Here is a 25,429-nt window from a genome sequence, read left to right as displayed (position 1 = left end):
AATACTCTGAAATATATTTTGACAGCATGTAACTTTGAATTCTTAAAAGATGTAGATAAAATTTTTTACTGACTAGCAAGCAAAATTTATGTTTATGTTTTGGGTTCTGGCAGTCTCTAGCTAACTTTTAAATTCAGTAACACAACTCTCAATAGTATTATTCTTTTTTTTTTTTCAGAATAGAATTAGAGAATCCTTTCTCTATTACTTTCTATCACTTTTACTTTGCTTCTTCTATGATAAACATTGGGACATTTGGTTTGGTGCATTCACAGTTTCCAAGAACAGCGAAACCTTCAAAACAATGTCCTAATTGCCACTGTTTCATCAATATTCACTGACTCTCATGAAATTTATTCTTTGTGGATTATTTAATTATGTTAGTCATATTTTCTATAATTGGACTTTCACCCCTCAGCTTGAACTTGTTCAATTAATATTGACTCTTGATGGCACCGTACAGAAGGTGCACGAGCGGGAAATTTGAGGAGAAAGGGTGATCATCATGAACTAGGCAAAATTCTCCAACTTCGATACTTTTTATTTAGGGGCAAAGACTTTCATCCCACAGCCAATTGCAGAGATCACACTGTCTCATAAATCGTACCAATGGGCAAGCAGCTGAAGACAGATGAGTTACTGAAAGGAAGTATTGATTAAGTAAAGCAAGGGGTGAGGTCCAAGACTGAGGCAGAAAAGCCAGGAAGTCAGGGATCATCACAAAAATGCCAAAAGTGAGGACACGTTGTATGCTTTTCCCAACTTTGCTTAGGATCGACAATGTCTGAAGGTGACGCATGGATTTATAGGACTAACCTTTTAGAATGTTCATAATTGTACTTTAGGTACCCAGGAAATAGTGGTGCAAGGCCTTATAGGTTGTATATTCTCCCTAGTGTTTGTAAAAGAGAACAGAAATAGTAAAGGGATAGAAAATTAAAATCACAATAGAGTGGTATAAGGGGAAAAATCTTAGAGAATTAAAATCTAATTGGGAAAAATAGAATGACTAGAAAACAGAAGATGAACAGGCAGAAAGATAAAAGACTGACAGATTTATTCTTCCAGGTTTGGAGCATCTGCATTTTTTTTCAAAATTTATTAAGACCTTCACAATTATCATGACTAGCTTTGATATTAATTGGATCAGATTCTAATTCTAAAAATCTCTAACAACTTCTGACTGTCTTCATGGATTGTATTCCACTGTGAATTCTTTGAGTTATGTCGACACGTGAATGAAACTCAGAAAAAAAGATAATGACCTTTCTTAAACATGTATTCCGCTTATACAATTTAACAACTTTCTCTCCTCAGTTCGTGGTCTTCCTCAGGATTTGCCTTTGTCCCCAAGGTTTCTGCCTCATTCTGTGTCCCTAAGGGTAAAAATCCCTTAGGGACAGGTGTACGTCACTGTATGTGGATGCAGGTGGACCACAGCAGGTGGTGTTTGTCTGGGTAGTTAGGGATTTCCTAGCATCCTCAGCTGCTGGATGGTGTCTTCTTACTTTTACAGCCATTTTAAACTTTCATGAATAAAGCCTTTATCCCTCTTTATTCCAACTATTTTTTTTAATTGTATTGTTAAAAGTGTCAGCCAGTTTTCTATAAATGGCAGCATGTCCTGTACTTTGTCCAGTTTCTTCATAGCAAATCTAACTCTCCCTGAAATAAAACCACTTTCTCCAAGGATTTCAAATCCACTGACTCCTATAAAACAACGGAATGGATAGTACTTTAAAAGTTAAATGTGTTTTAAGAACTTTTACTTATGGATGTTATCTTAGTTATCTACTGCTGCTGTAACAGAAATAACCCAAGTGGATGATTATAACAAGCAAAAATGTATTCTCTCATAGTTTAGGAGGCTAGGGGTACTACTTTATGGAGCCATCTCCAGGTCAGGTCTGGAGTAAGGTCCTTGTCATCAATCTTCCGTTGGTCTAGGAGCTTCTCAGCACAGGGACCTTGAGTCCAAAGGACACACTCTGCTCCTGGCTCCTCTTGCTTGGTGATAATGAGCTCCCTCTCCTCTCTGCTCACTTCTCTCTTTTATATCTCAAAAGAGATTGACTTGAGACACAACCTAATCCTGTGGATTGTGTCCTGCCTCATTAACACAACTGCCTCTAACCTGCCTCATTAACATCATAGAGGCTAGGATTTACAACATATTGGATAACTACATCAGGTCACAAAATGAAGAACAACCACACAACACTGGGAATCATGGGCCTAGCCAGTTTGGGGGGACACGATTCAATCCATCACAGTTGGATTTACAACATAACTCTGTTTGCAACTTTTGCCCTATATCCAATGAAGGTTGGGAAGACAGGCAGGAACTTAAGCTGAGAAAATGGTAAAAAGTCATAAGAATCAATAATCTCTGATACATAATTATTATTAATAATAAACTATTATAATAAAACAGTATCATATTTGAAAGTCTAAATGGTCATAGTCACATGTCATGCATATTTATTAATCATTAGACTTTCTCTTAAAATGATGAGCTCTGGGAGTTAATGATGACATACATTTCTTGTTGACTAGACTCTACTACATAGTCGGTACTTATGAAATGTTCGTTGAATTTATTTTAATGTTAATTGAGAGATTTGGATCAAATGATCCCTAATATCTCACTCCACTTTCACCTTCTATGGTTTTATGATTTGCCCATAAAGAACCAAATTAATAAATTATGAAAAAACTTCAACGTATATAGTTTATCTAATACCTTCAACTTCAGAAGATGGACATCTTCCCACAGAATCTCATAGAATATTAATAGAACAGGCTGGTTTTCACTGAAGGTCAACTTCCATATTGCATGACATATGTAAATATCATGCCAAAGGCAAGTGGTGGCATGATTTTCATCCATTAGTATTGTACTTGATTTGTTTTATAAAAAGTGAAATTCCACTTCCTTTAAAATTCTTCTCTCAGTTCTTCACTTTATTCAGCTTCTGTAATGAACATCTGAATGTGTATTGGGAGCTAAGAGAAGCTCCTTTGAAATCATCATGTTTTCCTTTACAGTCCTACTTGCTTACATAGTGTCATCAAATGAATAAAAATAATGGTAACTCACATTATATAGCATTTTAGGATGTAGAATGTACTTTAGGATAAATATGACTAAATCAAGTATCACTGTCCCATTTAAAAATAAAGAAAACCTCAAAATGCTGGTCATTGGATCAGCCCAACTCTGTATGTAGCAGAATCAGAGCGTGAACCCACTTATTTTATCGATAATCTAGATGTGCTTTTGCTGTACCATACCACGACTCATCGCCGTTCTTTATGGGTTCTGTGTCCATGTGTAAAGAAATGTAATCTCTTCCTTCACCTCTTTTTTGTATACTAAAGTGGTCTTCAAGGATTGTGAACTCCACAGAGGTGACTGGTTTTAGGCTAAGGGTCCCTAGGTTGATCTCACCATGTGTAGTAAATAAGCCAATTAAAATAAAATGAGTGGAACTCCAGAAGATGACGATCTTGTTTCCAAAATAAGTTGTTTTCCATTTCCTGTGGCTCCCTTCCACACGAATTAATTGCCAAATCCATCAAATGCCAAATACTCCTTTTAGGCCCCAGCAGATCGATAAAGTTGTATACATCTGGATTTTGATAGATTGAAGTTTATAACTCTACCAAAATTTTTGTCTTATCTGGGCATGTTGATTTTCTTTACCCTTCATGATCAATTAATATAAATCAGTTATTTGAGAACTGCAAAAAAATGCTCTTTTGCCTTATTGTTTCATATTGTTTTAATTAAGATCCTGACTCATTTGTGACATTCACTGTTAGGATGAAAACTAATCCTGACTTCATTATCTTTATATATTTTTTTTCTTACTACTCTCATTATAAAGGCCATGGGCAGTGTAATTGTGGAAGATGTGACTGCAAAGTAGGGTGGTATGGGAAAAAGTGTGAACACCCACGTTCCTGCCCACTGTCAGCTGAGGAGAGCATCAAGAAGTGCCAAGGAAGCTCGACTCTGCCTTGCTCTGGAAGGGGTAAGTGAGGCCTCTGGGGCCTTGTCATCACCTCCTAGTCCTGTGAGTTAAATGAGCTCTATTCATATCTATCTATTTAAAAAAGAACTGAGATCCCTAAATAAGGGAAGATTACCCTTTTCAGAGTAATATAGTAATATAATATGTTATTACTAATATTTGTAAGATTATTATTATGAATTATTAATGCTAATATAATATGCTAAATCCACTTACCATGAGTAAAATACGTGAAGAAATATGATCTCACTCTCTTTCGTTCTTTGCCTCACTCACTCAATCTCTCACTCATTCACACACTCACATATTTACTCACTGACTCACTCACTGACTTAGTCACTCACTCACTTACCCACCCATCTACCCGCTCACCCACTGACACACTCACTCTCTCACTCACTCACCGACCCATCCACCCACTCACCCACTCACTCACTGACACACACTCTCACCCACTCATCCACACACTCACTCAATCTCTCACTCACTCCCTGATACACTCACTTCTTACTCATTCATTACACTCACCCACTCACTCACTGACACGCTCCCACTCTCTCACTCACTGACACACACTCTCACCCACTCATCCACACACTCACTCACTCACCCACTCTCTCACTCACTGTCACTCACTCACTGACACACACTCTCACCCATTCATCCACATACTCACTCAATCTCTCACCAACTCTCTCACTCACTGACACACACTCTCACCCACTCATCCACATACTCGCTCACTCAATCTCTCACCCACCCGTCCACCCACTCACTGACATTCTCTCACACACACTCACTCACTCACCCACTCTCTCACTTATGCTCACTCACTTACTCACTGACACACATTCTCACCCACTCACCCACACACTCACTCACTCCTACACTCACATACTCACTCACCGACTTTCTCACTCACACACTCACTCTAACAGTCTCCTTTCCCTTTGAGGTCTGTTACAATTCATTCAGTTCATTTTTTTTTTTAACAGTTCAGATGTGTAATCAAATCTGTCTGCATGAGGCTGTCTGATTGTCCACTGACATTTCTGAAACCAAATAACATTGTTTAGAGGAGATGGTTGGTTTGGGTTTTGCACTGCAGCTGTGAATAAGCTTTTGTTGCTTTTTGAAGGCGTGTAGCCTGGAGGTGTGTTCTTGGTACCAGATAAGTACAAATTGGAGGAGAAAGAATCCATCTAGAGGAAAGCTCATTCCATTCTTTTTGATTTATCAAAATAAGAAATACAATTTCACCTCTCAGATGAAAATACCGAAGTTAATATGAAATATGCTTCCGGTGAAACTGGTAATTGAAGTTACTACCAATCTCGTGCACTAAGGAGGAAAAAGAGAGAGACTTCCTTTGACTTAATGTTAGACCAGAAATTTCACTTTTTGTTGTAGTTTTCTCCTTAAAAAAAGTTTTTTTTTTAAATTGAGATATAATTCGCATTTCATAAAATTCACCATTTTAAATGCACAACTCGGTGGCATTTAGTATACTCACGGAATTCCACTTTTACCACTAACTCCAGGATATTTTCATCATTCCAAAGAGAAACCCTATGCTTTTAGCAGTTACTCCCCGTTTCCCCAGTTCCTGGCAACGACTAAAGGACTTTCTGTCTCCTATGGGCTTGTATATCCTGGGTATTTTATATAAATGGAACCATCCACTATGTCGACTTTCTATCTGGCTTCTTTCACATTTTTAACATTCACACGTGTTGGAGAGTGTACACCACTTCGTTCCTTTTTGCGGCTGAATAATCTCGCATTGCATGATTACACCACATTTGTTTGTCCTTCCATAAACCAATGGACATCTGTGTGGTTTCTGTTTTTTAGCTATTACAAATTATGCTGTTGTAAATATTCTTGTATGAGTTTTGTGTGGACATATGTTTTTATTTATCTTGCAGATATATATGTATATGTATATATATATTTAGGTGTGAAACTACTGAGTCATATGGTAAATCTATGTTTAACTTTTTGAGGAAAACCAAACCAAACGTTTTTAAGGTGACTGTGCCATTTTAAAAAATTTTTGTTGTGGTAAGTATCTATATATAATAAGAAATTTATCTTTTCAATATTTTTTACACGTACAGTTCAGTGGCATTAATTATATTCCTTATGTTGTGCCAGTATCATCAGTATCTATTTTCAAATTTTTTCATCACCCTTCACAGAAGATTAACAGACTCCTTGTTTCCCCCACCCTTCCACTCCTGGTAACCACTAATAAACTTTGATCTCTGTACATTTGCCTATTCTGGACATTTCATGTGAGTGGGATCTAACAATATTTGTCTTCCTGTGAATGACTTATTGCACTCAGCATAAGGTTTCCAAAGCCCATCCATGTTTTAGCATGTACCAGGAGTTCATTTCTCTTTATGGCAGAGTAACATTCCATTGTATGTGTATACCACATTTTTTTTTTATACACTCATTTGTTGATAGGCATTTAAGTTGTTTCCATCTTTTGGCTGTTGTGAGCAATGCTGCAATGGATATTGGTGCGCATGTGCTTGTTTTCCTGCTTTCAATTCTTTTGGGTATACACCTAGGAGTGGAATTGCTGGATCATATGATGAGTCTGTGTTTAACTTCTTGAGAAACCTCCAAACTGCTTTCCACAGCAGCTGTACCATTTTACAATTCCACTAGCAATGGATAAGGATTCCAATTTCTCCACATCCTCGCCAACACGTGGTGGCACAGTTGTTAAGTACTCAGTGGCTAACTGAATGGCTACCAACTCCTCTGCAGGAGAAAGACGTGGCAATCTTCTCCCACAAAGATTACAGCCTTGGTAACCCTATGGGGCAGTTCTACTCTGCCCTATAGGGTTGCTGCGAGTATCAGATATATAGTTCCCCAATTTAAAGGGACGGGGTTTAATGAACAAAAGTTTTAAATTTTGATTCAGCCCCATTTATCTAGTTTTATTTTGTTGCTTATGTTTTTGGTGTCAGATCTAAGAATCCATTGTTAAATACCAAGTCTTAAAACATTACACCTCTGTTTTCTTCTGAGAGGTTTATGGTTTTAGTTCTTACATTTAGGTCTTTCATCCTTTTTGAATTGATTTCTGTATATGGTATGAGGTATGGGTACAGATTTCTTTGCAGATGAAAATCCAGTTGTCCCAGCAAGATTTATTAAGGAGACTGTTTTTCTCCCTTCAATGGACTTAACACCCTTGTCAAAAATCGATTGACCATAAATGTGTGGGTTTATTTCTGAACTCTCAACCCTATGCCATTGGTCTATATATCTATCATTATACCAGTACCAGTACTCTTGCTTTATAGGAAGCTTTGAGATCAGGAAATGTAGGTCCTCCTACTTTGTTCTTTTTCAAGATTGCTTTGCTTATTCCAGGCCATTCAGATACCATTCTAAATTACAGTTCCGTATAAATTTGAAGATTGACTTCTCCATTTCTGTAAAGAAGGCTGTTGAAATTTTGATAGGAAATGTGTTTTGCATTGAATATATAGAAACTATCAACATATTAATATTAAATCTTCCAATCCATGAACATGGATTGTCCTTCCATTTTTTTAGGACTTCTTAATTTCTTTCAGTAATGTTTTATAGTTTTCAGTGTGCAAGCAGTTCATTTATTTGGTTAAATTTAGTCCTACGTATTTTATTCTTTTAAATGCTATTGGAAGCAGAGTTATTTCCTTAATTTCCTTTTCAGAAGGCTCATTGCCAATGTATAGAAACCGAACTGATTTTTGTGTGTTGACTTTGTATTCTGCCACTTAGCTCTAGTAGCTTTCTTGTGGATTCTTTGGAGCTTTCTATACAAAGGATTATGTCATCAGTGAAAAGGGATAATTTTTACTTCTCCCTTTCCAATTTGTATACCTTTTATTTCTTTTTCTTGACTAGTTGCTCTGGCTAGGACTTCCAGTACAGTATTGAATAGCAGTGGGGAGAGTGGGCATCCTTGTCTGTTCCTGATTTTATGGGGAAAGCTCTCAGTCTTTTACCACTGACTATGATCTTAGCTATTGTTTTTTCATGCATGTCCTTTATCATGCTGAGAAATTTCCCTTCCATCCCTAGCTTGTTGAGTGTTTATATCATGAAAGGATGTTGGATTTTGTTAAAATCCAGTGCCAGTTGAGATGATCATGTATGTTTTTTCCTTTGTTATATTACTGTGGTGCATTACGCTGTCTGATTTCCTAAGGTTGAACCAATCTTGCATTCCTGGGATAAAGCTCAGTTATCATGGTTATTAATCCCTTTAAGATAGTTTTACATTTGGTTTGCTAGTATTTTGTTGAAGATTTCTCCATCTGTGTTCATAAGGGATATTGGTCTGTCATATTTTTTTTCTTGTGGTGTCTTTGTCTAGCTTTGGTGTCAGAGTAATGTAAGCCTCATATAATGAGTTAGAAAATGTTCCCTCCTCTTGTATTTTTTGGGAAAGCTTAAGAAGCATTTGGGTCAATTCATTTTTAAATGTTTAGTAGAATTCTTCAAAAAAAAAAGTTTTTTTTTTTTAGTTGAATTCCTCAGTGAAGTCATCTGGTCCAGGGTTTTTCTGTTTTGGAAGGTTTTTGATTATTGAATCAATCTCTTTGCATGCTCTGGGTTTATAAAGATCATTTATTTATTTATTCTTGAGTCAGTATAGGCAGTTTATGCATTTCTAGAAGTTTGTCCATTTAATCTAGGTTGTCTAATTTGTTAGCATATATCTTAGTCAGGATTCTCTAGAGAAACAAAACATATGAGATGTATCTCTCCCTCTGTATCTACTCACACACAGAGAGAGATTTACTTCAAGAAATTGGCTCTTGTACTTCTGGGAGGTGGCAAGTCCCAAAGTGCATAGGCCATGCTACGGAGAGTGCAGAGTGAAGTGAGAGTTCTGCCAAAATGTCTGTTTATAGTCTGGAGGTAGACCACACCCCAGAGAATCTCCCTTGTCAAATCATTGATTGATTAAAAAAAAAAAAAAAACACTGTATTATATTGCATTGAATTACATTATGTTACTTACGTTACATTACTGAAGGTGATTTACATGACATTACATTACCCTGCACTACACTAGACTGCATTACATTACGTAACATTAGAGAAGGGTATCTGTTCTACCCAGGGCCAGCTGATTTAACCACATATAACTCCTCTGTGGAGTTCCTGGGTGTCACAAACAGTTAACATGCTCAGTTGCTACCCCAAAGTTTGGTGGTTTGAATTCACCCAGAGGCACCTTGGAAGGAAGATCTGGTAATTTACTATTGGAAAATCAGCCATTGAAAATCCTGTGGAACACTGCACACATAGGGTTGCCAAGAGTCAGAGTCAACTGGATGGCAACTGGTACTAGAACCTGTAACTACTCCAGGAGAGCAACTACACTAGTGTTTTGCCGAATAACTGGGAACCATAGACTAGTTGATAGATAAAATTAACATCACAGCACACAATTGTTCATAATATTCTCTTATGATCCTTTTTATTTCTGTAGGGTTGGTCTTAATGTTGCCACTTTTATTTCTGATTTTAGGTATTTGCATCTTCTGTCTTTTTTTTTTTTTCCTTCATCAGCCTTGCTAGAAGTTTAACAATTTTATTGATCATTTCAAAAAACCACCTCCTGGTTTCATTGATTCTCTCTACTGTTTTTCTATTCAGATTTGACTGTGGCATTTTACATCCTTGCCAGCAGCGTATAAGGGTTCCAGTTTCTGTACATCTTCATCATCGTTTGTCTTTTCCTGTATTTTTGATTATATATGTTTTTTCTTTATGTTGAAAACCCTAAGCCTGCAAAAGTATTTTCTGATACTCAAACATTTTCCAAAAGATTAAACATTAATATCCCTCAATTTATTGTTATTTACCTGCACTTAGAATCTAATATAAAAAATAAATTATTTTAGAGGTCCAATTTTACATTTGCAAAAAGCTTTATGTATTTTCTCCCAGCCATGTGAAAGAAAAAAATGGACACAGGAATGCTAATCAGTTTCTCTTTTAAAATGTTTGTTATAATACTGGGGAAAATTCTATTCTGAAAGGAAAATCTTGGGAAGGAAAGAGAAAGACTTTATCTCAAAATAGATTTTTGTTCTCCAGAATCCTTTCCAGTTATATTTAGTTTAGGAAAGTTTAGGTACAGTGATATTTGCAATTATCTTAGCAAAGTGATAAAGCACAGGCAGTCTTATGTCTTAAAACATTATTTAAATTAAGGAGCCAGCATTCTGTAAAATCATGAAAACCTCCAACGGTGATGTTGCTAGTAGAATTAAATAGAATAGAAACAGATAGGGATATGTACATAATATTTCAAACCAAAGAGTGAAACAAAGTGTACACTTCTTTTTGCAAATACTTTCATTTTATGGGGTTAAAAGTAACAATTATACAATGGAAAAAATAAGAAAAAAATATAAAATATGTCCCAAATACAGAAAATAACCTTAAGTATATACATTCACCAATAGTTTTCTGTTTGTTTCTAAATCGCTTAATGCATAGAACAAGTACAAGAATATCATTTTGAACTTCATCTATCAGTTTTTAATAAATCCTGGCTACGTTTACTCTTCTTCAAACACATATTTATGTCTTCTCTCTATAAAGTTTCACTAATTTATCTAGCTACCCTTTTTAAGAAATGAAATATATTTAAAGTTTATTGTATTAAAAAGTATTGAATCTGTGTACAGAACTGTACTTTTTATCTTTTTTAATTCTTTTAAGCCTCTTGAAGTACTTTAGAAATAAAAAATAAGCTTTTCTAGTTTCCTAGGAGGGAAACAGAGGTATTGAGGAGTGAAGTGATTTCCCAAGGAACCATAACAAAATGTAACAAATCTGAGAATGAAAATCAAGGATTTATGACAGCCAGTCCAGTGCTGGGATCCATGATCAGAGACCCTTCCTATCTCATAGAGCTACACCTGCAAACTCGTGGGAGTGGAATTTTTTGAAGCAAATAGCCAATATGAAACATTTTAAAGGATTAGCTTTGCAATTTATGAATGAAACTGCAGCTGTGGTTACATGAGCGAGGAAAGCAATTACAAGGCCCATCGGCTCCCAAGCCCGAGAGCCTCATCCGCTCACCAGCTGGGGTAAAGAAAAAAAAAAATTCTAGTAGAACATAGTATGGTAAGTCCCCGGGTTACAAACGTCTATTTACGGACAACTCTCACTCGCCCTTTAATGTTATGTAAATTTGCCCTCACTTTAAAATGATTGAACCAACCCCTAAACCAAAAAAAAAAAAAAGAAAGACAAAAACCAAATCTGCTGCCATCGAGTTGATTCCGACTCATAGCGACCCTATAGGGCAGAGTAGAACTGCCCCATAGAGTTTCCAAGGAGCGCCTGGTGGATTCGAACTGCTGGCCTGTTGGTTAGCAGCCATAGCACTTAACCACTACGCCACCAGGGTTTCCAAACCAACCCCTACTCACAAAAAATTCTATGTCATAATCACCTTCACCTGCTGTACATGCAGGTTTTAAATCGTTGCAAAGGCTTTCAAGGCTTTTCTTGCACTAAAGTAAGGCTAAATAAGAACCCTATATACCTGCTCCGACTCACCTACAAATTCGCCTTAAAAACACCGTAAGGAGGGATCTCATTCATAACGCCAGGGATTGTCTGTACTGAAGTTACTCAGGGGCCAGGGGAAGACATTTTCCCAGCAGAAATTAAATTAGATTACTTGCTTCTGCTGGCGATGACTGAGCTTGATGATTACGTTTTGAAAATAAAGGAATAACTTGATGAGCTCTTAAGTTTTCTATTAATCCTGTGATTCCCTTATTCCACATAAATTTCTTTTCATTTAATTAGATGCATCTTATATAACCAGCTGCTGTGGAGTCCAAATTATAGCGACCCTACTGGACAGAGTAGAACTGCCTCATAGGCTTTCCAAGGATTGGCTGGTGGATTAGAACTGCCACCCTTTTGATTAGCAGCCCTAGATCTTAACCACTGAGCCACCAGGGTTCCATATAGTCATTATAACTTTTAGAACCTTTATTAGGTGATGTGGCACAGCTCAAAATGAGATGAAACCGCTGCAAGCATCCATTAATAATCAGAACCTGGAATGTATGAAGTATGAAGCTAAGATCATTGGAAATCGTCAAAAATGAAATGAAATGCATAAAGATCAATATCCTAGGCATTAGTGAGCTGAAATGGACGAGTATTGGTCATTTTGAATTGGATAATCTTATGGTTTACTATGCCAGGAATGACAGCTTGAAGAGAAATAGTGTTGCATTCACTGTCAAAAATAACATTTCAAGATCTATCCTGAAGTGCAAGGCTATCAGTGATAAGACAATATCCACATGCCTACAAGGACGACCAGTTAATATGGCTATTATTTGAATTTACACAGCAAGCACTAAGACCAAAGATGAAGAAATTGAAGATTTTTGCCGACTTCTGCAGTGTGAAATTGATAGAACGTGCAATCAGGATGCACTGAAAATTACTGGTGATTGGAAAGCGAAAGTTGGAAACAAGAAGGGTTGGTAGTTGGAAAATATGGCCTTGGTGATAAAAATGATGCTGAAGATCATGTGATTGAATTTTGCTGGACTGACGACTTCATTGCAAATACCTTTTTTCACCAACATAAACAGCAAGTATACACATGGACTTCTCCAGATGAAATACATAAGAATCAGATCAATTGCATCTGTGGAAAGAGACAATGGAAAAGCTCAATATCTTCAGTCAGAACAAGGTGAGGGGCCGACTGTGGATCAGACCATCAATTACTTGTATGCGAGTTCAAGCTGAAACTGAAGAAAATTAGAACAAGTCCACGAGAGCCAAAGTTTGACCTTGAGTACACCCCATCTGAATTTAGAGACCATCTCAAGAATGGATTTGACTTATTAAACACTAATGACTGAAGACCAGACGAATTGTGGAATGACATCAGGGACACTATACATGAAGAAAGCAAGAGATCATTAAAAATACAGGAGAGAAAGAAAAGACCTAAATGGATGTAAGAATAGACTCTGAAACTTACTCTTGAAGGTCAAGTAGCTAAAGCAAAAGGAAAAAATGATGAAGTAAAAGAGCTGAACAGAAGATTCCAAAGGGCCAGCTCCAGAAGACATGTGCAAAGACCTGGAGATAGAAAACCAAAAAGGAAGAACATGCTCAGCATTTCTCAAACTGAAAGAACTGAAGAAAAAACTCAAAACTTGAGTTTCAATACTGAAGAATTCTACAGGAAGATATTAAATGATGCAAGAAGCATCAAAGGAAGATGGAAGGAATACACAGAATTACTATACCAAAAAAAAAAAAAAAAGTACTTTCTCTTTTCTCCTATCAACGTTCTGCTCAAAAACTTATAATGGCTTATGACAGGCTGCACATTAGTTCTAAATACTTCTTGACTTAAACATATCGTTTATAGTTTTAGTAGCAATAATTTTTATATAGTAATATATTTTGAGATTAGTTTCACAAAAACATAATGAGGTAGGGTGAAGTGTAATCATTGCCCCTTTTTAAAAAAGTTGGAAATTTTTGAACAGCTTACCAGAATATACAAGAGATCCTTCCTGGGCCCGTGGGTGACTTTGTCGATGAAATACCAGCAAAGACGTTGTGTGTCGCTTCTGATCGGAAGCTTTCAGAGACTGAGGAAGAAGCAGTTTTCTCTTTTCCCCTGGCTTGGGATTTTCAGTGTTTGCCCAGTGGCTAATCCAGTAGCCCAGGTATCTGAGTGACAATGATTAGCAGATATCTCTGCTGACTCCCCAAAGATCTATAAAATAAATGAGAAAATTTTTTAAGTAAATGAGATTTTAAGGTTTTTATTTATTTATTTAGGTGTCTTATTGCTACAGACCTCCTGATGGATAAGCTCCTCCATGTAGAAAATTAAGTGAACGCAGTTATACCAAAACAAACACAGCAAACATCACATATAAAGCCATGTAAACACCACAGAGATAAACATACTAACAGCTGAGGTTTATAACTGCATGTACACCTTACCAGCATCAAGTGCTGTTTTTTGCCATAGAGTCTATTCTGACTCATGGTGACCCCATGTGTGCAGAGTAGAACTGCTCCAAAGGGTATTCGAGGCTGTGACTGTTCAGGAGCAGGTTGTCAGGCCTGTCTTCTGAGGCACCTCTGGGTGGGTCCAAACCACCAACCTTTTGGCTTGTAGTTGAGTGCTTAACCGTTTGGATCAACCAGGGAGAGACTCTGCAGTATCAATAATAGACATCAAAAGATATATACATGTATATTTTTTATGCTACTCTGTTGCTGTTGTTAGGTGCCACAGAGTTGGTCCCAACTCATGGTGACTTTATGTACTATAGAATAAAACACTGCCTGGTCCTACACCATCCTCACAATCATTGTTATGCTTGAACCCATTGCTGCAGCCACTGTGTCAATCCATTTTGATGAGAGTCTTCCTTTTTTTCACTGACCCTCTACTTTACCAAGCATGATGCCTTTCTCCAGGGACTGGTCCCTACTGATAACATGTCCAAAGTAGATGAGATGAAATCTTGCCATCCAGCTTCTAGGGAGCATTCTGGCTGTACTTCTTCCAAGACAGATTTGTTCGTTCTTCTGGCAGTCCATGGTATATTCAATATTCTACACCAACACCATAGTTCAAAGGCATCAGTTTTTCTTCGGTCTTCATGATTCATTGTCCAGCTATGCTATCTTATTGGTAGCATTTATTAACACTTATTTAGCAAGGAATATGCTGGGAACATTAAACACATTATTTGTGTAATTTCCAAAAAATATAATGAGGTATGAAAAGTATAATTATTCCTCTTATAAGGAAAAAATAATTGGAAATCTGAACAGTTTGCCAGATTACATAGTAAGTGCTGCTGTATGTTGTGTTGATTTCAAATCACAGTGATTCTGTAGGACAGAGCAGAACTTCCCCATAGGGTTTCCTAGGCTGTAGTGTTCAGGGGACCAGATTGCCAGGTATTTTCTTCTGGGAGCAGTTGGTGGTTCGGTGAGCAGCCAACTGCTTAACCATTGCACCACCAGGGCGCATTACAATAAGGGCTAGAGATGCAAATTTTAATATAAACTTTTAATGCAGACCCTCTGACTCCAGAGCTATTTTGCTTTAGATAGTTTCCTGGGTCTTTTAACAAGCCAATTTGCTGAACAATATGTAATGACTATTTCCTTATTATAAATATTCTTCTGCGAGATCATTGGAATTCCATTGTATGATTGTAGCAAAACAGTTTAACCATCCCTCCTTTACCAGACATCTGTATTGTCTCTTATTTTCTTCAAGTGCTAAATGCCAAAATTTACATTCTTGCAACAGAATATTTTGCACAAAACTTTGGTAATGACTGTTGGATATGGACCGTGTAGATCTAAATGAATAAAGTAGATTAAGAGCTTTTGAAGAAATACTGCCCAAACAATTTCTTTTCTCTAGAAGGATTGTACCAGTACACCATCCTACTCAGAGCATGAGAGGGATTTCATCCACCCACTAAGAGTGATAACTTAATTAGTCAACTCTTCTTGATATGTTTTGCTCTTAGTGTTATACATTTTTACCATTTCTCAAACTTCTTTCAGGATCTCCTATAATCATCAAAACTAATGATTTATCTGCAGAGATTATTATTAAGAGGCCCATGTTTACAGTATTTGGTTCTTTGATCATCATTCGCCCTTGTGTCTAAGTCATCTTTTTGTTGGGTACTGCAATCCCATGAGTTTTTTTTTGTTTGTTTGTTTCCTGTCCTCTGTGACCTTTGGTTTTCTTTCATCAGACTTGTTCTAGACAGTATTGCATATGTTTTAATTCCTTAAACACACATAACCACACACCCCCACAAGAGAGGGTGTGATATGAACAAGAATGATAAATCAAGCCTAATTTAATATGTCCTCATTTTTATCAATTAGTATGGCCTAATTAATGAATTAAGCAAGTTGCTTCAATTCCCTTACCTAGAAATATTCTTTCAAAGAATAATAGCATGCCACATTCCCACCATCTGGAGATTTTTCAATTTAAGCCATAACTTCTCTTTCCTTTTATTGCCAGAACACATCATTAAATTTTCTTGCTCTTGAGTATCAGTTTCCCATGATGCATATTTTTTTAACCTATGTGTTTCATTCTCTGTGTGATTCTTGGACAAGTGAATTATTACTTTTCTTATTCCTGTTTACAGAGATATTTTTTATTTGGAACAGAGAGAGGGTCTGAACATTTTAAATTAAGCACCACAACACCTATTGTGATTTTCATTATATTTTTAAATCATCTGTGTCCTAATTAGGTATCTAGTTCAAATTAGCAGTGGTGAGAAATACACCGAGTTCTCCAGTGGCAAGGGGACCCAGTGTGTTCTTCAGGTAGTACTTTGAGAAGGCAAGTAAGATTCAGATTTCCTCTGTCCTGAGGGTCAGGTGTTGATCCACTACATCTGTCAGTGCTCGAGAACCCTGGAGATATGTGTTAGCTTTTGGCTTCTCACATGGATTTTATGGAACTACAGCCAAATAAGATGAAGAAAAAACTCTTCTTTATTCAGAAGGGATGGTCCTTCTTAAATGATATACCAAATGGGAGAACTGTAAGTGAATTGGTAAATCATACCAGAAGCAAAAGCCTAAACTTTGTCATGTTATAGAGATTCAGTAATGAGAAATCAGCCTGTATACTCGCAGGGAGTCTTCCATGAATCTTTTGGGCACGCCTTGAACTCATGGTTCACTATTATGGCTTTGATGGGACATCATGCTTGGTAAAATAGAGGGTCACTATAAAAGAAGAAGGCCCTTAATGAGATGGATTGACAGTGGGTGGAAAAATGGGCTCAAGGTAACAATGATTGTAAGAATGGTGTGATATTTTGTTCTGTTGTACATAGGGTTGCTATGATTTGGAACCGACTCGAAGCCACCTAAGAACAAAACTATTATTGAATGACCAGTAGTACCGATATGGTGTCTAGGTAGATAGGAAGAGCCCCTGGGTGGCTCAAATGGTTAAGCGTTCTACTACTAGCTAAAAGATTGACAGTTCGAATCCCCCTCCCCCCTGAGGTGCTGTGGAAGACAGGTCTGCTACTGAAAGGTCACCACCTTGAAAACCCTATGAAGCAGTTCTACTCTGTACACATGAGGTGGCCATGAATCAGGATCAACTTGATGGTAACTAACAACAGGTAGATAAAAAACAACAGGTAGATAGGAGCCCATTTATGTTTTGCTTTCTTTGTACTCAGAAAAATTTATTAGAATGTCTTAAATTATATATATATCCTACATTTTCACAAAACCCCAGGAATGGAAATGTTACCTATTATCGCTTTACTAAAAATAGTACTGAAACAAAAAAGAGTGGGATCTTGGTCATCAAAGAATTGAATATGGTACCTATGGCATCTTTTCTCTATGCTTGATGTTGTGGTTGGACTTGACCTCTCTATCTGGGACATATTTTGTCCTCAAAGAGATGGCCGAAGGAAGCCAGGTGCTCGAAACTGCTGGCTTACTGCAGTTCCTGATTAAATCCAGTATTAAATCTATCAGTCATATGATGAAGCAGTATTTACTCAGCTAAAGGTATCCTTTGCATACCTTGAAGGGAATTGTAAATAGAATTGAAAAGAACCATGAAAAGAGAATGTCTCCTCTGTCTAGTGGGTAAAATCATCCATGTTCCTTATTTCCCTTTATTTTAGCTTGTCTTCCTTCTTGCAATGTGTTAATGTTAGACAGACAGAGGAAAAGAATATACCTCTAATTCTAATTTAATAATTTTGTATCTCTTAAAAGAAAGATGGTAGACGTTAAGTCAATGGAAAATAATAACCAGATAGTATTTTTGAACTACTTGACATTTTTCTAATTCATAGTTCAGAAAAGTATTTCACTATGAAGACAGAGTGAATGTATTTTACCAGTTCCAGTCAATGATCTTATTTAAATTATTTATCTATGGCAACAGAATATTTTGTATCAAAATATGAGTCGATTCAAATATACAGGCAATTTTGATTATATTTTGCATAATTTTTAAACAGTAAATTGAAAACCAGTGAAATTCTTTGGCTAAGAAAACTTCCTAATGAAGGCTACAACAAATATTGTCAAAATATATTTGAAAAGAAAATAGAAAATTGGGCAGAAATTTGATCTCATTTCCTTTAAATAAGCTTAAAATGAAATGTGTGACAAAACTATGACAATTTTGTTATTACACTTATATATTTATTTCTATTAAACAGTACATGCTCAGTGTAAGATGAAATATGGGCTGTAGTAATCATTTATCTGATTTCATTCATTATAAAAAGTAAACCAGATATTCTGGTGGAAAACAACCTGGTCTGACCATTAGCCAATATCTGGAATTACACACTGTTATAGATTAAATTGTGTGTCCCTAAAATATACGTTTTAAATCCTAACTCCTACACCTGGGGATGAAGGAGCCTTGGTAGCACAGTGGTTAAGCACTTGGCTGCTAACCGAAAAGTCAGCAATTCGAACCTACCAGCGGATCCGTGGGAGAAAGATGTGGCTGTCTGCTTTAGTAGAGATCTATAGCCTTGGAAACCCTAGGGCGCAGTTCTACTTTGTCCTACAGGGTCACTAAGGGTCTGAATCAGCTTCATGCTAACAGGTTATACCTGTAGATATGATCCCATTTGTGAATAGGGTTTTCTTTGTGATGCTAATGGGGCCGTATCAGTTAGAGTGTGTCTTAAGCCAATCACCTTTGACATATAGAAGGAGCAGATTAGGCACAGAAGCAAAGAAGCACAGAGGGAGGAAGATATATGCCATGTCACATGAAGAGCACCAAGGAACAGAAGCTGAAGAAACAAGAACCTCCCCTCAGAGCCCAAAGGGAGACAAATCATTCCCCTAGAGCTGATGCTGTAAATTCAAACTTGTAGCCCCCTGAACTGTGAGAAACAAATTTGTTTGTTAAAGCCGTCCACTTGTATTTCTGCTTTTGAGTCGATCCCCAAAGGTCACAGCCTTGGAAACCCTCTGGAGCAGTTCTACTCTGCAACCATGGAGTCATCAAGAGTTGGACTTGACTCAATGGCAACTAACAACAACAACCACTCGTGGGCTACATGCCTCTCATTTCTGACTCACTTTCTTTCCAGAGTTTGTATATGATTTTGGAAAGCTAACTAGAGAACCTGAGCGCTGACTTCTCCCCATGAAAATTATGTGACTAACGCAATGATTGTTCTATACTCTGTTTTCTACCAAATTTCTCTTTGGGGTAAGGCATAATATATTCCTCAGTTACGTCATCCTTTCATTTGGAATATAACAGTTAAGATTGAGGAGACTTTGGTTCTTCATAAGTATTTATTTCTCATGTCGTGCCTTTTATTTGGGTAAAGAAGGAAAATCACGATTCGTTGGCTCCTTATTTAAGTTTCTAAATCACTTTGGCTACTTTGACTTTCAAAGTATTCATGCCATGTGGATACTTGTAAATAATGCCAAAGGGTTTGGCACAGTGCAGTGGTGAGCCATTTAAGCTTTATATGACCCCAAGGATGAAACAGCAAATATTTTGAGGCCATATATAAAGTCCTTTACAAGTACAGTAACCCTTTGCCAGGAGTTCCTCTGGATTTCTTCCTACGTAAGGCCTTATATTGCACAATAGTAACTGATGGAGCTGAAATGGAATGTTAATGAAAAAAAATTAAAGCAAATATAGAGGCTATGGTACTTGGAGATGTCTCTCACACTGTTTCATTTAATTAATTTGCTTAAAGTCTGGGTATGATTAATGTTACTGTTGAACTGTAATTGCAATGGTGAGGAAGAATTGCAGAACTTATACTCTTCTGTATGCAATTTATTATAATTATAAAAGAAGCAGTAGCAGTAGCAAAGACCCAGTGGTGTAATTCATATTTGATTCTAGATGCAATCTTCTGGATGACTGTACTAGATAAAGAGATAAATCCAGAGGAATTGCCTTCTTCAGGTACTTATTAGTGAAAAAGATCCTGGATGTGTTGGGAAGCCTGAAGTCTTATACTTGCTTCAAGGGCACAACAAGGCTAATACACTGACATTGTTCAACCCTGGTCACATGTGTTAATCCCATCCCTCACTCGTATGGTCTCTGGAAGAACTATTCACAGACATCAATTTCCTGTTAGGATGGAGAGACACATACACTCTGCCAATATTGTGTCTCCCCTCCCCTCAGAATCTATCACCTTTTCCAGCCAGTTGATTTCCACTTATGAGGGATGGGCTAGGACCTAATTTGTCAAATAAAATTTCAATCAGAGCACATAGCCTGAAGAAACACTAGAGTAGATAGGTCATGAAGCAGCAATAACTGTAGGTTATTGCTATCTTGAATGACCCACAGTCTAGCTTGCGGGCTTATAACTATTTGTTCATCATATATTCATTGACTCAGTGCAGTTAATTCCACTGGCAATATAAGATGATAAGGAAGATCTCCCTAATATTTACTTTAAAGGAATAATTTGTGTAGCTGTCATTTTACCTCTCTCTCCACGTACACTGCTTTTAGCTTCCGGGTGAGTCCAGGGGCTTTATTTCCATTTTATAAACTGGCTATGTTAGGGGATGTGATGTGTACTGAAAACATTCGCAATTATTTGTTCACTGTAGGCAATGCATATTGGAGGTCTTCAAGACACCATGGCTGATGCCTACCATAGATCAAAGACTCTCAGTAACAAAAAGATGTGGCATTACTGCTACCAGATAACACTTAAGAGTGATCCCCAGTGTTCGATATAAAGAGCTGCTCTTTGGTTTTTATGTTCTGAAAGAACTCTAGCTTTCTAGTTGTTTATTTATCCCTTTGATATTACAGTGCTCAGCATATAACAAAATTACACAAAATCTATTTCGGTTGGAATCTTATGGATGCATATGACAGAAACCCAATGTAAAAAACCTGAAACAAACAGAAGACTGATGTGATCACATAACCAAGAGGGAAAGGGATAAAAATGGCCTTTGGGATGAATGGAAACAGAGACTTGAACAACCTCACATCGGTCTCTTTCTCTCTGTTTTTTCTTTCCCCTGTTTCTCTCTACCTCTTTCACACACATACACAACCACCCTCATCACACATATTTCTGCCTCGGTCAGCAGGCTGGTCTTAATCTTGCCTACTGCAGATGGGTTTTTCTCCAGGCAGGGGGAACATGGATTTAGTATTGTCTAAAGCTCATTTTTACCAAGTCCTGACAAAAAAAGAATAGTTGCTTTCCTTGGCAGCTCAAAGGAAAAAAAAAAAAAAAAAAACCAGGGAAAAACTCTGCAACTGGCTTAAAAAAAAGACTTAGTTTGGGTCAAACGGTCAGTTTCGAACTCATCATTGTGCCCAAAGAGAGGGGTGATGGGATGCAACAATTGAACCAGCATGAGTCAAGGCTTGGCTGGTGAGATGTGAGATTGTAAGAGCTTTTCTGAGCAGATAAAACAACTTTTACTGGCTATAGCTGCATTCAGGTTGGTATTGCTTTTGAGAATGTTTTATCTTCTTGGTGTAGTGAGGATTGTATATTGCTTACTTATAGACTCATAGCTAAAGAATGGCACCAAAAGACAAGGCAATTGAGTAATGATTACGGTAGGCAGAATAATGGTCTCCCAAAGATGTCCATGTCCTGATCCTTGGAATTTGGAACTATGTTAGGTTACATGACAAGAGAGAATTAAGGTTGCAGATGAAATTCAGGTTCCTAATCAGTTGACCTGGAAATGAAGAGATTATCCTGGATTATTTGGATGGGCCCAATGTATTCACAAGAGTGATTCCATGTGAGAAGGATTCAACCTGGCATTGCTGACTTTGAAGATGAAGGAAGAGAGCTGCAAGCCAAGGAATGCAGGCAGCATCTAGAAGCTGGAAAAGATAAGGACAAGATTCCCTCCTAGAGCCTCCAGAACAAATTTAGCCCTGCTGACATCTTGATTTTAACCTGATGAAACTCATTTAAGACTTCTGACCTCCAGAAATGTAAAATAATAAATTTCTGTTGTTTTAAGACACTAAAGTTACAGTAGTTTGTTATAGGAAACTCCTATAGCAGACATAGGAAGCTGACACAGTGATCTTTGAAAATATTCTTTAGCATAGTCACCAGCACACACCTCAGAAATTGTTTCAGAGTGAATTATGTATTCATGTGCAAGTTTAAAGGATTTTTACAAGCAATCTGAAAAGAGCAATATTAAAGAGCTTTGTTTTTCCTGCTAGTATTTCGACTACAGGAATAAATATATAGAGATTAACCAAAGTGTAACGTTCTTGTTAACTGCCTCTCTTGCAATGTTTTAAAATAATGGCAACTAGTTTTTAAGCACAATTTTACATCCTCCTTATTGCATTTACGTGTGAGATCATATAATATATTCCATGTTTAACATAGTTTGGACATGTTTTTAATAGCTGCATACTCTATTCAGATGTTTTGAAGAAGTATAATACGCATCATTACTCTATCATTTAATTCATTGTTCTATTTAAATGGCCCAAGAACACAATTACAAGACTTTTATATTATGACCCCCATGTTTTTCCTGTTTCTACATTGTAATTCTGCATTGTAGTCCTGTGTGTACATCATTATCTAGCGTCGATAAATAGCTCAACATTTTGCAGGCTTAAAGTTTGGGACTCCTCTTTAATAAAACAGATTCAATATTGCAAGCACAAAATTAGCTATGAAGGTAAATATTTATTTAATATGAAACAATAAGTCAAAGCAAATTACATTTTTAAGCAAATACCACAAACATTATAAAATTCAGGATATGATGTAACTACAATTTTTTTTGGCCAAATCTGCTGCAAAAGACCTCTTTCAAGTGTTAAAAAGCAAAGATGTCACTTTAAGGACTAAGGTGTGCCTGACCCAAGCCATGGTATTTTCAATTGCCTCATATGCATGCAAAAGCTGAACAATGAATAAGAAAGACAGAAGGAAAGAATTGACAACTTTGAGCTATGATGTTAGCGAAGAATGTTTAATATACCATGGACTGCCAAAAGATGGAACAAATCTGTCTTGGAATAAATATAACCAGAATGCTCATTAGAACCAAGATGGCGAGACTTCGTCTCACAGACTTTGGACATGTTATCAGGAGAGATCAGTCCCTGGAGAAGGACATCATACTTGGTAAAGTAAATGGTCAGGGAAAAAGAGGAAGACCCTGAATGAGATGGATTGACACAGTGGCTGCAGCAATGGGCTCAAGCATAACAACAATAATTGAGGATGGTGCAGAGATGGGCAGCATTTAGTTCTGTTGTACGCAGTGTCTCTATGAGTCAGAACCAACTCAAAAGCACCTAACAGCAACAGCAACAACAATTTTATACTCAATTTTATATGTGTTGTTAATGGCTCTATATATTACAAGCCTAGTTTCTTCTCAGCTTCCCAAATATGGACAGTTCATCACAGAATACATTCAATATTGCCACTCAATTTCTGGCCCAACACCATCAAACCCAAGAGGGCTATAGAAGCATTAGTAGAAGCCTTTCTACACCTGAAAAGTTGGCAAATATGAGCTATACATGGAAGGGACTATATTTCACTAATCTCAAAGTAAATGTATCTTGATTCAACTTCCCTTGCTGAATCTCGAAAATGCCTGGAGCCACTCCAGTGCCACTTGGCATGAGGGGAATTGTGACCGAGTGGAAGATGGAGTGGAAACAGAGTGATCTTAATCAATGCAGTTAAAATTATTATTATTTTTTTAAAATTCTCATAAAAAATACAGGAAATGTATCTTCAGTGACATGTAAGCTCCCCCTACTTCCTGTTCACCACCAACTTCCACCCCTACCCCCCAAGTGGAGAAACCTGACAACTAATGATCAATGTTTAGGAGGCATCTGTGGTTCAATGGTAGAATTCTTGCCTTCCGTGCAGGAGACCCAGGTTCAATTCCTGGCCAATGTAGCTCGAGCACAGCCACGACCTGTCTGTCAGTGGTGACTGTATGTTGCCATGAAACTAAACAGGTTTCAGCAGAACTTTTAGACTAAGATAAACCAAGAAAAAGGCCTCCAAAAACCAGCCAATGAAAACCTTCTGGATCTCAATAGACTGATTCACAACCAGACACGCAGACGGTGCAGGACCGGGCAGCATTGTTTCCTTCAGTTGTGCATGGGATGGCCATGAGTCTGGGTAGATTCCAGGGCAGCTAGCAACAAAAGTCTTATTTCCTCTGGGGGGAGGAGGGCAGAAGCCAAATGTGCCTCTGTCTCTTTATTAGCTTCTACTGAAAAACCACACTTGAGGCTGTAGCTGGGGCAAAGCGGAGAGCAGTGAGTTTCTATGTGCTGACTGCCATGGACTTCCTACCCTTTTCTCTCAAAAAGAAACTAATAATAGTAATAATAATAATAACCAACTAATTTACAAAGATGGAACCGTTGCTGTGACTTCAGACCTTCTTTATATCACTATGAAAGGCACAGCCCATCTGTAGTAACTGTTTGTTATGCTCCTTCAAAGGACTGCTGGCACCTTTGTGGCTTGGCGGCTTTCTGTTTCACCATGCTGATATCACAAAGATCCTTCTGAACTATTTAACGAGGAAGAATCTGTTTAGATAGATAGTTTTGTGCACGTGAGTGCCTCCAGCCTAGACATTCTCCCATGTCCTGGGCATGGTTGGAGTTAGAAATATTTGTCACATTATCACCTCCCAAATACATTTTTTGGTCTGGAAGAGTGTATAGCCTGTGATCTCAGTATTGCCATTATTATTTGTCATGGAGAATGTCACTTCTCACCTGAGCCCCTGCAGATATCAAGTTCTTCTAGCAAGGTGTAATCATGACCTTGAACTTTAGTCTCATAGTCCATTAAAAGCTAAATTTTTGGTGATAGAAATTCAGAGTCAGAGCCCTCTTGACTTCTTTTTTTTTTTCTCACTTAAAAGAGGAAGAGGATAAGGGAGCTGATCCACCCCAGATAGACACTAAGCCTAAAATGAGCTTTGCCTACTCATTGAAAAGGATTCCCACATTCTAGAGTCTTCATTCCACCTTTTAAAGTGCTCTTGGACATCTCATCACAAGACTTTGGAGACTAGAGATTTCCAGAGTCTTAATCCACTGATATGAAGATAATACATAAAAGAAAGCTTTTTCAGTTCTTTTATCCTTCTCTAAGACTTCCCTTGGGAAGAGGCAGTCCTTTATCTTAGTCAAAAGGGAATGAGACTGTTGGCAATGACAAATTAAGGGTTGAGGGCATAAATGAAATAAGGAAGTGGAAAAGTCTGGTGGTTTCTCTCCAATG

General features: G+C 37.3%; 1 protein-coding gene across 2 annotated transcripts in view; it reads left to right on the top strand.

Annotated features, from left to right (window-relative positions):
* ITGBL1 (integrin subunit beta like 1) overlaps positions 1–25,429 on the top strand; it is a 261,503-nt gene that overhangs the window by 159,328 nt on the left and 76,746 nt on the right. For both annotated transcript variants that reach the window (XM_010594004.3, XM_003413966.4), the window contains one exon: positions 3,891–4,037. In XM_010594004.3, coding sequence (XP_010592306.2) covers positions 3,891–4,037 — 147 coding nt within the window. The remainder of the gene's footprint in view (positions 1–3,890; positions 4,038–25,429) is intronic.

The sequence above is a fragment of the Loxodonta africana genome, chromosome 23 (genome assembly GCF_030014295.1).
Source record: "Loxodonta africana isolate mLoxAfr1 chromosome 23, mLoxAfr1.hap2, whole genome shotgun sequence".
Classification (NCBI taxonomy): Eukaryota; Metazoa; Chordata; class Mammalia; order Proboscidea; family Elephantidae; genus Loxodonta; species Loxodonta africana.
The sequence above is the reverse complement of the archived record's forward strand: the minus strand, read 5'-3'. Positions and strand labels throughout refer to the sequence as shown.